Source organism: Pezoporus wallicus, unplaced genomic scaffold (assembly GCF_028554395.1).
Source record: "Pezoporus wallicus isolate ANWC-B61680 ecotype Strahan unplaced genomic scaffold, APGP_CSIRO_Pwel_v1 contig_1876, whole genome shotgun sequence".
In the NCBI taxonomy this organism is placed as follows: Eukaryota; Metazoa; Chordata; class Aves; order Psittaciformes; family Psittacidae; genus Pezoporus; species Pezoporus wallicus.
The window spans coordinates 1,733,264-1,747,857 of NW_026638337.1; the positions used below are offsets into that span (position 1 = coordinate 1,733,264).

Below are 14,594 nucleotides of genomic sequence, written 5' to 3' on the forward strand. Positions count from 1 at the left end.
CAACACAAACCGTTCAATGATTCTGTTTGTCCATGAGCTTATGTCTTATGGTGGCTTGTTTCCTTTGGGTAGGATCTTCCAGTATTTCTGGTTTTTATAGTGATTTCTGCCTCTCTTCACTTACCCTTCTGACTGGCTCTTGTCACCTCTGTAGATGTGTCCCCTTGATGTAGTAGACTTCAGGGGTGCTTTGTCCAATTTAAATTACCTTGATGATAGGTGCTGGTAGCCATACATAGTATTCTAAGGAAGTTCTTGCCAGTACTTTAAAATCTGTGTTAGATATTGAGATTTCGGCTTTGTGAGGTTTTGTTTGTTTGTTTGTTTTAAGTACCTTATCTAGAATTAATGTTACATAGGACCAGTGTGGTGATTTTCTATGCCTGGACCCAGGCGTGGGACCCACCTTCAGCTCCATTTTTCATTCTTCTTAACAGTTGATTTGCTTTCAGACTTGTAGCATATATTCTTGTTTGGGCGTTCAAATGCAGTCTTTATACAGAAACATTTTTCTAATCTTTTATTTCAGTGTTTTACTGGATGACAGTCTGATCTCTTTCTGCATCCATCCAAGATTTCCAATTAATTGCTTACATAATAAATGCTTTTTGATGCAAGAAAACTGCAGATTGTTTTATCGCAGTATGATCAAACATAAATTGTCCCAAATGTAACCTTTGAAGTTACATTTATGCCAGTATTTAAAATTTTTACTTTAGCACACAGTTTTTTTTCTAAACTCTTCAAATACTATTGATATCAAAGTAGTGCAGCTGTAGTGGCCATACTACTTTTTTGCTCTGCATTATTAATGACAGTGGTGCCTTTATTTTCTTGTACTACACTTTAATTTTAAAAATTGATTTAAATTTTTCAAATTGAAATGTACTTCACTTTAGTTTTTAGATAGCTTTAAAAAGCTTTGCATGCCATACTAGTTCCTGAATTCTCAGGTAGTATTTGTGCAGTTGCTTTGATTTGAAAATGTGAAACTCATAAATACAGGCACTGAAAATTCTGATTGAATGTACCCGTTGCTGCAGGAATTACATTTACCTGCTGTTTCTTTGAAAATGGATATTCAGCTGACTTTTTAGGGTATTGCAATATTTTTTTGATGCCTAATCATTACTATGTAGCAATACTTCCCCCCCTCTGACACCCCCAAACCCTTCTCTCTTGGTTTTAACTATTGAAGTGCAATTTTTTTTCTCTTTTAAAATTTGTTTACAGTGGCCGTTTGGCTTCAGTTCTGTCTTTGTGGTACAACTTTCCTGTCTTGAGGGCTTTGATTACTACTTGCAACTTTTTCCTAAGGGGTCATTTGAATTTACTTAGTACTATCAAAAATTTCCTTGCGCCCCAGTCAAAGGGACAAACAGCTTAAAGCTCAGTTTTGTTCCTTTGGCATGGACATTGCCTGTGACCACCATGCTGGAATTGTATACAACTCCAAATCATTTCTGCTTTCAATTTGTGCCTTTCAAAACAGTGACTTTATTTGTGCATTGCATGTGTCAATTTAATGTAAACATTCATTGTCTTTGAATGTTGGCAGAATCAGAATCTGTAGGATTACAAACTTATGCGATGTTGTTTGTGAAACTTAAATTTTGTTGTGTGTGTAGGCTAGAGGATCATGACTGGGTATGACTAAGGTAATAGTTTTGGTCTTCCAAGTATGTGCATGTGGCTTTCTTGATAGAAGAAGGGGTTTTTATTCCAAATTTAGCACTGAGAACAGTATTCCCAGGTGCAATAATAGTTAATGAGGGGGCCCATGGGGACAAATTTCCCTTCTCCTCAGTGTTATATAGCTCAAATGTACAGATAGAATGTTGTGAACATATGTTACCCTTCTGAAAGCCACCTGCATGGATAACATTGGTGTGTGACAGTTTCATGTGGTGGGCTGGAAGCAGAATTAACTTGCCACTGGTCCATGTCCTGTTGGTTTGTTGGTTTTGGTCTGTGAAATGCTGAAGAATGTCCAGAATGTTTATGCTTACGGTCTCAACTGATACTTCACTGAGTTACACTCTTTGTTTTTCTGGTGTTATAGACAAGATTACAAGTGTATCACTTGACAAATGTATTTTTAACAGCAGTATGTCACATTTCCCATCACCACCAGAAAGGCAGGGCATCTCAAAGGCATCCTCTAAAGAAGACTGGTGAATATGTCAAGGTGAGGTAATAAATGAAATGAATCTTCATGAAGTCCGCCATTGGTGAATGGGCATTTGTGAGGTTTACAGTTTTGCATAATTCTCCATGAGTGTCATTTTTAATAATTACCATGCCTTATTCTCAAATCTTGTCAGTACTATTTCAAAGTAGTGTGCCTTCACACAAAATACCTGCATTTCAGTTTAGTACTGACTAGTTTGAATCTTCTATATGAGCAACTGATTTAACTTTTTTGTTTTATTGCAGTTGCAACATTAGCAAGAAGGATGGGAGAGGTCTAATTTCCTGAGTTAGGTCAATATGTGCCCTTTCATTTTAGTCTTGTTTAGACCATGCCCTTATTGTAGACCCTAGATTTTTTTTTTGGTGACTGCATTCTTTCCCAAATCCTATTGAAATCATCCTGAAGTACAGGCTGTCAAGGCATGGACATAATAAAGACAGTTTTTGTAGGCTTTACTATTAAAATGAAAGAGTGTTGAGAATATGTATACCATGAGGCTTTTCAGAAGCTTTGGTAAAATTTTCTTTGGGGCAAAAACTATGCTATTATACTTTTACATTAGAGAGTACTCTTTCCCTAGCTTAATATTTTGTGCTCTAGAGAACAGGGAAACTAGCATCTTTTTAGACAGCTCTGTCTGATTTGTGATACATTAAGTTTACTTCATCTTGGATTTATTCTCGGATGTGACTGAATTAATAACACTCAACTGTAGGTCCTTTACATAGGATGTAAAAGTATCTAAAGTTTTTCAAACCTCTTTTTATTATTTTTTTTTAATGGAGACTACCAAGAAATCTTACCAAGACATATTTGCAGCTTCTGTAATATAGCTGAATTTCATAGTGTTTGTTATTGACCTTCAATATGTGAGGTCATTATAAAAAATTTAATGTCTTTTTCTCAGACTTAATGAAACTTATGTGTGTTCTCTACACCTATCTTTCTCCCTGCTCTTCCTCCTGACTGGAAAAGTGTTACCTTTTCACAAAATCCTCTACATTCAAGCGGTACATACAATGCTTCAATTCTGATTTTGTGAGTATAATGACATCCTGCATCTCTGCAGCTCCTTCCATGCATTCTTTTTCCATTTCTTTAAGGAATTGTGTTTTTCTAGAAGAAAATAAATTACTTGGTACAGGACTGGAAATGTTTAGTAAGTGAATTAGGTGAAAACTCTCATGCTCCTGTCCAACCAAACTGAAGTGCAAGCCCCTTTGAATGACTTGCTGTACTTTTTTTTTTTTTTTTTTCAATATTGAAAACTCTGTTATTTCACATTGTTTGCATTCAGTGTTAAACACTGAGGTCTGGGCATAGTCTGCTTATGTGCTTCCCTTTTTTAAGCTTTTATGTAGAATCATAGAATCGTTAGGGTTGGAAAGGACCTTAAGATCATCTAGTTCCAACCCCCCTGCCGTGGGCAGGGACACCTTGCGCTAAATCATATCACCCAAGTCCTCGTCCAACCTGGTCTTGAGCACTGCCAGGGTTGGAGCATTCACAACCTCCCTGGGCAACCCATTCCAGTGCCTCACCACCCTAACAGGAAAGAATTTCCTTCTTATATCCAATCTAAACTTCCCCTGTTTAAGTTTTAACCCGTTACCCCTTGTCCTGTCACTACAGTCTCTAATGAAGAGTCCCTCTCCAGCATCCCTATAGGCCCCCTTCTGATACTGGAAGGCTGCTATGAGGTCTCCACATAGCCTTCTCTTCTGCAGGCTGAACAGCCCCAACTTTCTCAGCCTGTCTTCATACGGGAGGTGCTCCAGTCCCCTGATCATCCTCGTGGCCCTTCTCTGGACTTGTTCCAACAGTTCCATGTCCTTTTTATGTTGAGGACAGCAGAACTGCACACAATACTCCAGGTGAGGTCTCACGAGAGCAGAGTAGAGGGGCAGGATCACCTCCCTCGACCTGCTGGTCATGTTCCTTTTGATGCAGCCCAGGATATGGTTGGCTTTCTGGGCTGCAAGCGCACACTGCTGGCTCATGTTCATTTTCTCATCAACCAACACCCCTAAGTCCTTCTCTGCAGGGCTGCTCTGAATCTCTTCTCTGCCCAACCTGTAGCTGTGCCTGGGATTTCTCCGACCCAGGTGTAGGACCTTGCACTTGGCATGGTTAAACTTCATGAGGTTGGCATCAGCCCACCTCACAAGTGTGTCGAGGTCCCTCTGGATGGCATTCCTTCCCTCCAGGGTATCAACTGAACCACACAGCTTGGTGTCATTGGCAAACTTGCTGAGGGCGCACTCAATCCCACTGTCCATGTCAGCGACAAAGATGTTGAACAAGACCGGTCCCAACACCTATCCCTGAGGGACACCACTCGTTACTGGTCTCCAGCTGGACATTGAGCCACTGACGACAACTCTTTGTGTGCTGCCATCCAGCCAGTTCTTTATCCACAGAGTGGTCCGTCCATCAAATTGATGTCTCTCCAATTTAGAGACCTGGATGTTGTGTGGGACAGTGTTGAATGCTTTGCACAAGTCCAGGTAGATGACATCAACTGCTCTACCCCTGTCCATCAGTTCTGTAGCCCCATCCTAGAAGGCCATCAGATTGGTCAGGCAGGATTTCGCCTTAGTGAAGCCATGCTGGCTGTCACCAAGCACCTTGTTGATTTTCATGTGCCTTAGCATGCCATCCAGGAGAATCTGCTCCAAGATTTTGCCAGGCACGGAGGTGAGACTGACTGGTCTGTAATTCCCCAGGTCCTCCATTTTCCTCTTCTTGAAAATGGGGGTTATCTTTCCCTTTTTCCAGTCGTCGGGAATTTCACCTGACTGCCATGATTTCTCAAATATGATGGCCAGTGGCTTAGCAACTTCATTCGCCAGCTCCTTCAGGACCCGCGGATGGATCTCATCAGGTCCCATGGACTTGTGCACATTCTGATTTTTAAGATGGTCTCGAACCAGTTCCTCTCCTACAGTGGGCCCAAGGTCTTCATTCTCACAGTCCCTGTGTCTGCCTTCCAAGACTTGGGTGGTTTGGTCAGAGCCTTTGCCAGTGAAGATCGAGGCAAAGAAGTCATTCAGAACCTCAGCCTGTGAGGTTCTGTCATTCAGAACACCAAATCCTGTGTAGTCAGTTCTCCCGAGAGCTTCCTGAGGGGGCCTACATTCTCCCTAGTCTGTTTTTTATTTGCTATGTACCTGTAGAATCTCTTCCTGTTATCTTTAATATCTCTAGATGAGTTTAATTCTAACTGAGCCTTAGCTTTCCTAACCTGGTCCCTAGCTTCTTGGACAACATCCGTGTACTCTTCCCATGCCACGTGTCCTTGCTTCCACTTATTATAAGCCTCTTTTTTCAATTGAATTTTTCTCAGGAGCTCTTTATCCACCCAAGGAGGTCTCCTGGCCCTCCTGCTGCACTTCCTTCTGGTTGGGATGCAACACTCCTGAGCTTGTAGCAGGTGATACTCGGATATCAACCAGCAGTCTTGGGCCCCTCTGCCCTCTAGGGCTGTATCCCAATGAACCTTCCTAAGCAGGTTCCTGAAGAGACCAAAGTCTGCTAGTATGTAGTATGCTTGCATAATATGACCACCTAGCAAGCAATGAGGTGGGATGTTTTCTCTAGTATTTGGCTGACAAATATATTGCAGATGTCTTTTCAGCTACCATCATATTTTGTCAGCCTACACTCTTTTCTACTTTATAAAACAAATAGTTACACTTTTAAAAATCTTAACCAGTAGTTCTTTGGTTAATTGTGTTTTTGCCTTTTTATTTGTCTGTTAGAATCTTCTGCTATAGTCTTCCAATTTTTGTTTTTATCTCGTCATTTCTTTTCCTGCGGCCATGCAGAGAAATAAGAAATTATAATTGTAATGTCTACAGTCCATTTTACTTTGTCTTGGGCAAAAGTCTGAAAGCTGAGATCCCACAATAACAGGGCAGTTTTGGTTTTCTTATGTTGTTGTTTGGTTTAGTAGTGAATTCTGATAGTGGAAATGCTGTTTTATAAATGGAAAAATGAAAGGGGGGGGCAATTTTATTGTCATTTTTGCTTTTAACCACATCTCAAAAATGATGAAATTTAGAAGTTGGGTTAGTTGTATCTTGTGGAAGCTACAAGTGTCTGCAAAACCACTGGTGAGAGCTGTATGCTGAGATAAGTTGGTAATGAATACTGTCCACTTGGGTAATCACTGGGAGGTTTTTTATAATGAAGTTTGAAAAAAATGTTATCAGCAGAAATGGGCACCTCTTTGGGATCACTTCCTAACTGATTGCAAGGAGGAGTACTAGGAGTGCTATACTCCATGTAAGCTGCTTTAGGATTTTTATCAGGCATATGTTGACTTTTGTATTGTAGCTTGTCTTAATGTTGTATTCTTTCTTCTTCTGTGTTCTTTTTCTGAATCCTCCAAATCCTCTGTACATAATGAAAATATCCCCTCGCGCAATTCTGACTTGCGCATCTTCGTTTTCCACAGTGTTTGCTCAATATATCAATAAAGAAACTTAATGTGCTTTGCTGTATTTTCTAATGGAAGGTTGAAAATAGCATTTCCTAGTTTAAACAGGCATTATTAATTACATATTGAGTGTCACAGGATTGCCATTAATGAGACTTCTGTAGCAAACCTCAGTAGTTTTCATATAATTTGCCAGGCTGAAAGTGTTACTTTTCCCTTATCTTTTTTTTTTTTATTCCATGAGACCTTTAATTAGCGATTTCTGTAAATTCTTCCTATATCATTCCTTACTACATATAGTGTTGCCTTACAGAAATAGGAAGCTAACATTTTCTTGATACTATGAATAATGCTTAATGATAGTTAAGAGTATAGCATGATAAAACATTCCTAAAAGAGAATGGAAAGCATTCATCTAGACATTGTATCTGAATCTGTATGAAAAATTACTTTGATTTCATGAGCGTGCTTGGTCCATCGCACTAAAGTTTTCTACTTTACTCAACAGCAGAAAATTAACTGCCAAGTTTCAGCTTGGAGTTGATTTTTTTTTTTTTTTTTAATAGCCAAGTTATAACTCCTTAGCAATAGATATATGGTAGAAATAGATTTAATTTAGTGACACATAATGAAAGTCTTTAACACCTAAGTAACTTCTCACCTTGATCAGCTGTTATCAATCAGCTATGCACAGCAGGAATTTATGACGATGCAAGATTTTTCTGTAAGTGGCTTAAATCATTAAATTATTTGTGATTTATTAATAATTCTGCTGAAGTAGAAAGATACCTGCCTCTTGCACTTCTGTAAATCACTAAGTAATCTCTTTGGAATACCTTCTGGCATCTTTTGTGGAAATTGCATCTTAACCAGTTTCTTCATACATGCTATTTCGTTGAAGCAAGATTAGCGCTCTCGGAGTATTTGTAATGCTTTATATGTATTTGTACAAGGATGTTACCTACTGAGGGTGTAAAAATAAAAAAAAGAATATAAATAAGAAAGAGACATGACAAACAGCATGTTGACAGAATAACAGAGCCTTGGAGTGAACTCTGTATTGTGGCTTACGAAATGAATAAGATTTGAGTTCTTTGCAATACTCCTTTGAGACAATAGGAAAAATGTTCTTGGTTCTTCTAAACCGTCTTTGTATTCCTAATAGAATAGCCTGTGATGGTGAGAGGCCACTGGTTGTCCTGCTTGATTGTGGAGAACAGGTTGATGAATATTGGCAAATACTTTTTCTTGGCTACACTTCGCTGTCGTTGGAGTGATACGGACTGTGTAAACATGTATATTTTAAGTCTCTACACGTTATAACAAATTGCTGGCACGGAAGAAAGTTAAGTTCACTTAGGCTTCCAATAGCTTTGTGAGTATGAAGAAAGTGTGCTTCCCAGCATCTCATTGTAAAATATCTTGCAAACATAGATGTAAAAGTATAAATATTTGCATAGGTCAAATTTATAGGTCTTAAATTTTGTATACCTAATTAAAAAATAGTGATCTCTAGGTACAGCTATATAAATAATTATATACAGTTCAGTGAAAGTTCTTTGTCCTCCTGTTTGGATTCTGAATTTTAAATAGTAAGGTAGGAGACAGATTTGCAAGGAATACAGGAATTGATTTGCTAAAGCTTGCTTTTAACACATGTAGGGTCTTTGAAAAAGTACTGTTGACACGTGACTTCATGTATGTTAAGGCATAGTTTGTTTAATGATTAACACAGTTAATTAAGTCACCATAGGCAATGTGAACAGTCATCCAAACAGACCACACTCCATTTAATTGTATTTTAAGTTCTCTTTTAGATCATTGACTTAACATCCTGTAATATTTATTGACTATTAAATATATTGCATAGGTACTTAATATGCAAGATCTCAATCCATGGTTTATTTGCATGTTTGTAATCCATATTTTATACTATTGAGCAAGTAGAATGTGTGTAATTAAATTACTCACAATTCTGTACTATACAGAAACCATCCTAATATTGAATCTTTTAATATTCAGTCTTATAGTCAGTCCCTTACCTGGGACTGAATAGCTGCTGAGTCCTGCTAATTATGTACAGAACTACTCATTTTGAGTTTAACCAAATTTTGGCAATGATACTTGTTAATAATTATCTCTGTTTTTGAATAATGAATTGTTCCTTGTGGCTGTCTGATAATCATAATTTCTCATGAAATATTATCTTTCTATTTAACTTTTGTCACAGGGGGAGATGAATTCAATCTATCCTATTTTAATGTCCAAAACTGCAACTTCCATTTTTGATTTTTTCATGCTTTAATTTTCCTGTTAGCATTGTATGAAGAGTGTATATTTTGTCTTCTTTTTCTCCTCCATTTCTTTTCTTGTACTGCTTTCTTGCATCGTCTTCTCCCCCTTCCCTCCCTCCCCCCCATAATTTAGTTTTTAATTTGTCAAGCTTTTTTAGGCATACATTTTTTCTGCAGACTTGCTCTTGGTTCCTGATTTCAAGCCTTTCAAAAACTATTCTATGATTCTATGATTATAGTTGCAACAGTGCTTCTGCTGCTTCTATGTTGAAAGCAGCAGTGCCTAGATATCTTAAGTCCTACTGTATCATCTCCTTCTGCACAAGGAGTGGAATAAATACTTTAAATGCTAAATTAACTTAAGCTATCCTGCATGACATCCTTGTCTTTAAATTGGAGAGACATCAATTTGATAGATGGACCACTCAATGAATTAAGAACTGTCTGGTGGGCTGCACACAAAGATTTGTGGTCAGTGGCTCAGTGTCCAGCTTAAGACCAGTAACGAGTGGTGTTCCTCAGGGATCGGTGTTGGGACCGGTCTTGTTCAACATCTTTGTCGCTGACATGGACAGTGGGATTGAGTGCGTCTTCAGCAAGTTTGCCAATGACACCAAGCTGTGTGGTTTGATTGATGCGCTGGAGGGAAGGAATGCCATCCAGAGGGACCTTGACACGCTTGTGAGGTGGGCTGATGCCACCCTTATGAAGTTTAACCATGCCAAGTGCCAGGTCCTACACCTGGGTCGGAGCAATCCCAGGCACAGCTACAGGTTGGGCAGAGAAGAGATTCAGAGCAGCCCTGTGGAGAAGGACTTAGGGGTGTTGGTTGATGAGAAAATGAATATGAGCCGGCTTCAGTGTGTGGTTGCAGCCCAGAAAGCCAAGTGTATCCTGGGCTATATCAAAAGGAGTGTGACCAGCAGGTTGAAGGAGGTGATCTTGCCCCTCTACTCTGCTCTCGTGAGACCTCACCTGGAGTATTGTGTGCAGTTCTGGTGTCCTCAACATAAAAAGGACATGGAACTGTTGGAAAAAGTCTAGAGAAGGGCCACGAGGATGATCAGGGGACTGGAGCACCTCCCGTATGAAGACAGGCTGAGAAAGTTGGGGCTGTTCAGCCTGCAGAAGAGAAGGCTGCGTGGAGACCTCATAGCAGCCTTCCAGTATCTGAAAGGGGCCTGTAAGGATGCTGTGGAGGGACTCTTCATTAGGGACTGTAGTGATAGGACAAGGAGTAACAGGTTCAAACTTAAACAGGGGAAGTTTAGACTGGAAATAAGAAGTTCTTTACTGTGAGGGTGGTGAGGCACTGGAATGGGTTGCCCAGGGTGGTTGTGAGTGTTCCATCCCTGGCAGTGTTCAAGGCCAGGTTGGGTGGAGCCTTGGCTGACATGCTTTAGTGTGAGGTGTCCATGGCAGGGGAGTTGGAACTAGATGATCTTAAGGTCCTTTCCAACCCTAACTATTCTATAATTCTATGATTCTAAGATATGTTTATTTTCTTTGTAGTTTTCAAAGACTTCACTTAGCTTGTTCTGCTTAATAGAACCAAAAGCTGATTCAATCATGGTTTTTATTCCTATGTGTTAGGATTAGCATTTGTTTCTTATGAATATGTTTGTATTTGTTATGTATTTGTTGAATTATCTCAATTTTTGTCCTCATATAAGAGCAGAAACAGTGTGCATATTACTGATTAGGTAACAGGCTTGCATTCAGGCTGGTGCAGAGCATCTTAGTATCTGTTTTCTTGTCTGAAGAAAGGTATTCATGTGAGCATTTCCTGTTTCTTGGCCTTCCAGTTGTGTATATGGAATAATACTGGATTTCTGAAAATGTTGTGAAGAGCTGAAGTTTCAGCTGTTAAAAAAAACAAAAACCAAAAACCCACCCCAAAAAACAAAAAAAAAACAAGAAAAAAATGCACCCCATACCAACCCATCAGCTGAGTTTCTTGTTGAATCTCAAAGAAACTTATGAAGAATTGCCCTTCTTTGGATTTGGTACGTAGTAATGGTTTGGGACCTTAAATATCATCTAGTTCCAACCCCTCTTTCACTAGACCAGGTTGTTCAAAGTTCCATCCAACCTGGCCTTGAGCACTTCCAGGGATGGGGCAGCCACAGCTTCTCTGTGCAGCCTGTTGCAGTCCCTCATGACCCTCATTGTATCACAGTATCACAGTATGCTAGAGATTGGAAGGGACCTCGAAAGATCATCTAGTCCAATCCCCCTGCCGGAGCAGGAACACCTAGATTGTGAAGAACTTCTTCCTAGTACCTAATCTAAATCTCCCTTCTTTCAGTTTAAAGCCATCCTAAAAAGTTTTCATGAGTCATCTGCAAATTTGTAGTATATAAGAAGTTTAAATTATTTATGATTCTTTGCCTGTTGTGGTCAAGTAATAGCCTATTTAGTTGAACCTTTTTTAAAATTTATTTTTGGTCCTACAAGATGTGTTAATTCTATAGAAAATTAGTTTCTATATAGTGATTTCTATACTTCTGAGAGGGACAAGTTACGTGCCCTGTTTTTTAACCTTAGCTGGCTGCTGGGCACCCACGCAGCTGCTCTCTGACGCCCCCTGCTCAGTAAAATGGGAAAGACAATAAGATGAAAAAGTTTATGGGTAGAGATAAATACAGGGAGATAGCTTACCAGTAACAGTCACTTTCAAAACAGACCTGACTTGGGGAAGATTATTGCCTATTAAAAGTAGAGCAGGATGGAGAGAAACGAACATAACACTAAAACCACTTTCTCCCGAACCCCTCTTTCCACGCTTAACATCGCTCCTTTTCTGACTCTTTTACGTTCCCCTTTCCACATCATGCAGTGCAGGGGAGATAAGGAAGAGGGGTTGCGTACAGTTTGTAACCCTTCATCTTTCCACTACTCGTCCTCGTACTTTTCCCTTTGCTGTAATGTGGGCCCTAACCAAGGGATGCTAATAAAACCTTCCTACGTAAACACAATACAGATGTTCAATATCAAACCCAGACCTTGTATGTCACACAAGCTTAAAAGCTTGGTTGCATGTCAGTTGGACATATGAGCTGGACAGTTCAACTTGACCATAATAGGATATTCAGTCTTTGAATTATTTCAAAATGTGCTCCAAATAGGACTGTATCATCATCTTGTAATCAAGTTTGCACTGCAGTTGATCTGATCTGAGAGCTATCCAACACTGGAAAGGGAAGTTTTGTTTCCCCAGTTCCCTTAGTTCCTGTTCTTTCCCTTGAGTTAGCTTTGATGCTTGTCACATGCTTTTCAAAAAGAATTAGGCTTGTTTTTCTGAGTTGGCAAGTTTGGTTGGTCCAGCAAAGCACTTGATGCTTTTATATATTATCGGATTAAGGGATGCAAGACTCCCTTCTGCTGTGATGAGCTGTTAAAATGAATTTAGCTATGACATCAAACATCTGAAAGTTGGAATGAAATTATCTGTGTCAAACAGCAACAAGAGTGACCTTGGTTAAATCTTCTGTTTGTCTTTGAGGAGTCCTAGACTTAACGTCATGACGATGTGTTAAGAAATGCAGCGGAAATAAAGGTGGCAGCGTATTTTACTGGGAGTATTAGAAGTAGTTACTTCAGTGAGTTGTTCCATCACAGTTTTCTCATGGTCTTTACCTCATGTGCATACCACTTAGTTCAGCTGCCATGTAGGTACAGAGGGGATGATGGAAACTGAGTTGACTTTTGTGTAGCTATTGAAGTACATGGCATAACATGGCTTGGGCCAGGAAGTCTCAGTTATGGCAGATTAAACTGTCTTGTTAGGTAACATGCTTCTGACCCATCTCTTGTGGATCCTGGTTGATTTTTATGTCTGATATTACAGTTCTGAGAAGTTCAAAGTGTACATAGGTATGCCTTGTATTGGAGGTCAGAAGGAAGAAAGTAACTGACTTGGAATTCATAGTTCATGAAAGTGATGACTGCAAGGAAGTTTCTTAAACTTTAAAATAAATAAAAATATGAAGGCAATGGCAAAGATATTTTATTTCCCTTTGGTACATTTTTGGCTTGTAGCTGTCCTTGTAGAGTCTTTTCCTAAAATCATAATTTATGCCAACACATGCCATCTAGTTTTTCACTGTCTTGTATTAAATGCTTTTATGCAAGTAAAGCTTTCAATTCAGCTTCCTTTTCTGCAGCAGTGGAACTTTCCATAATTTAGGGTGGATTAAGGTGGCAGTCTGTATTTCCATCAGTTTAAAGGGACTGAAAATGGAGTTGTTTTTATACTTGGAATTTAGGAAGAAGATACCTTTGCTTATCTGCAGTTTTGCTTAAAAACTTGCCTTTGTGGCATAGAGGAAAGACTTCCATTTGGTCTGCTCTGTTCCTGTCACTGCTTTATTCTCCCTCTGCTGCTTGTCTGTCAGTATTGGCAAATTAAAATTAGTTACGTGTAACACTTTGCCAGCATTGCTCTTTAGGCTTTGGGGGAAATTATGCTTTATTTAATTATTTGGAAAACACAAAGTCCACTTCAGATGTCTCTTCTCAGTCTAAAAATCCAAGCTGGCTAGGATTTATTATTATCAAGTGGTGGAAACAGTTCATACAATAAGATAAGAAGATTCTTGGTTGAGTCTTTAAGTGTGAAGATCAAATACATTCAGGATTGAGGACTTTCAGCTTTTTTCTGCCATGTGCTTTTCAAGTTTTATTGTAGTATAGGGCAATCTACCTGAATACCAAAACCATTGCTGTCTACCACAATATATAGTACTGAAAACAATCGAAATATCTTGTCTATTTTTTTCTTTGTATGGATTTTTTTTGTTATATTTCTAATTGGATTTTTTTTTGTGAAAATCAGGCAGATAAGGTAAACCAGTAAGCACACTGACTTCTTAATTTCTTTCCACAGTTTTAAAATTGTGAAATCATGGCTCATTCAAAGACGAGAGCCAACGATGGAAAAATCACATATCCTCCTGGAGTCAAAGAAATCTCTGATAAAATATCTAAAGAAGAGATGGTACGAAGGCTAAAGGTTAGTATGCAAGTAACTGTTCGCAAATTCAAGTTTCCTGTATACAGCATCAGTGATCTTATTACTCTGTTTTTCTGTCTACAAGGTTTATTTACTTATTTTTTTCCTTTGGGCTTTACCTTTTCTGTGCTCAGTAGGAAGAAATTATTGCCTGTTGTGCCTGCTACCACTTTCTTGAAGTGATTTGTCTAAAAATGTTTAAGTTAGTTAAAAAGTCACAAACGGAAATAAGCTATATTAGTTTCAAATACTTCCTAAATTTTATTTCAACTCCTACAGTAAGTTGTTACTTTTAGAGAAGAAAATACTAGAAAACATGAAAAGCCAGTCATGATTTTGGAAATAATATGGATACCTCAGAATTTATGGATTTGTGCTTTTTGGATCGGTTAGAAGACTCTTTATTCTTATTATTTTAGCCTGTATCATAATGAAGGTTGTCTTTGATTGTGGTATGTATTTCTGTCTCCTCAATTTCTTGATCACTTTATTTGGCCAAACTCTATGGGAAGGTGGAGAGATTTGGGGGATAATTATGTTACCACAATTCTTTATATACACATGTACTCTCACGAAAAGGCAGGCCTGTTAGTATTGTGCAGAAGGAATGCTTGCAGCTTGGGCTTACCCTGTAAAACAGGAGTGAGCAGA

The 14,594-nt window shown here is 38.9% G+C and overlaps 1 protein-coding gene across 1 annotated transcript in view; it reads left to right on the forward strand.

Annotated features, from left to right (window-relative positions):
• Positions 1–14,594, forward strand: part of PDS5B (PDS5 cohesin associated factor B) — a 109,787-nt gene that overhangs the window by 9,958 nt on the left and 85,235 nt on the right. Inside the window, exon 2 of the mRNA XM_057410421.1 lies at positions 13,818–13,943. Coding sequence (XP_057266404.1) covers positions 13,836–13,943 — 108 coding nt within the window. The 5' untranslated portion in view covers positions 13,818–13,835. The remainder of the gene's footprint in view (positions 1–13,817; positions 13,944–14,594) is intronic.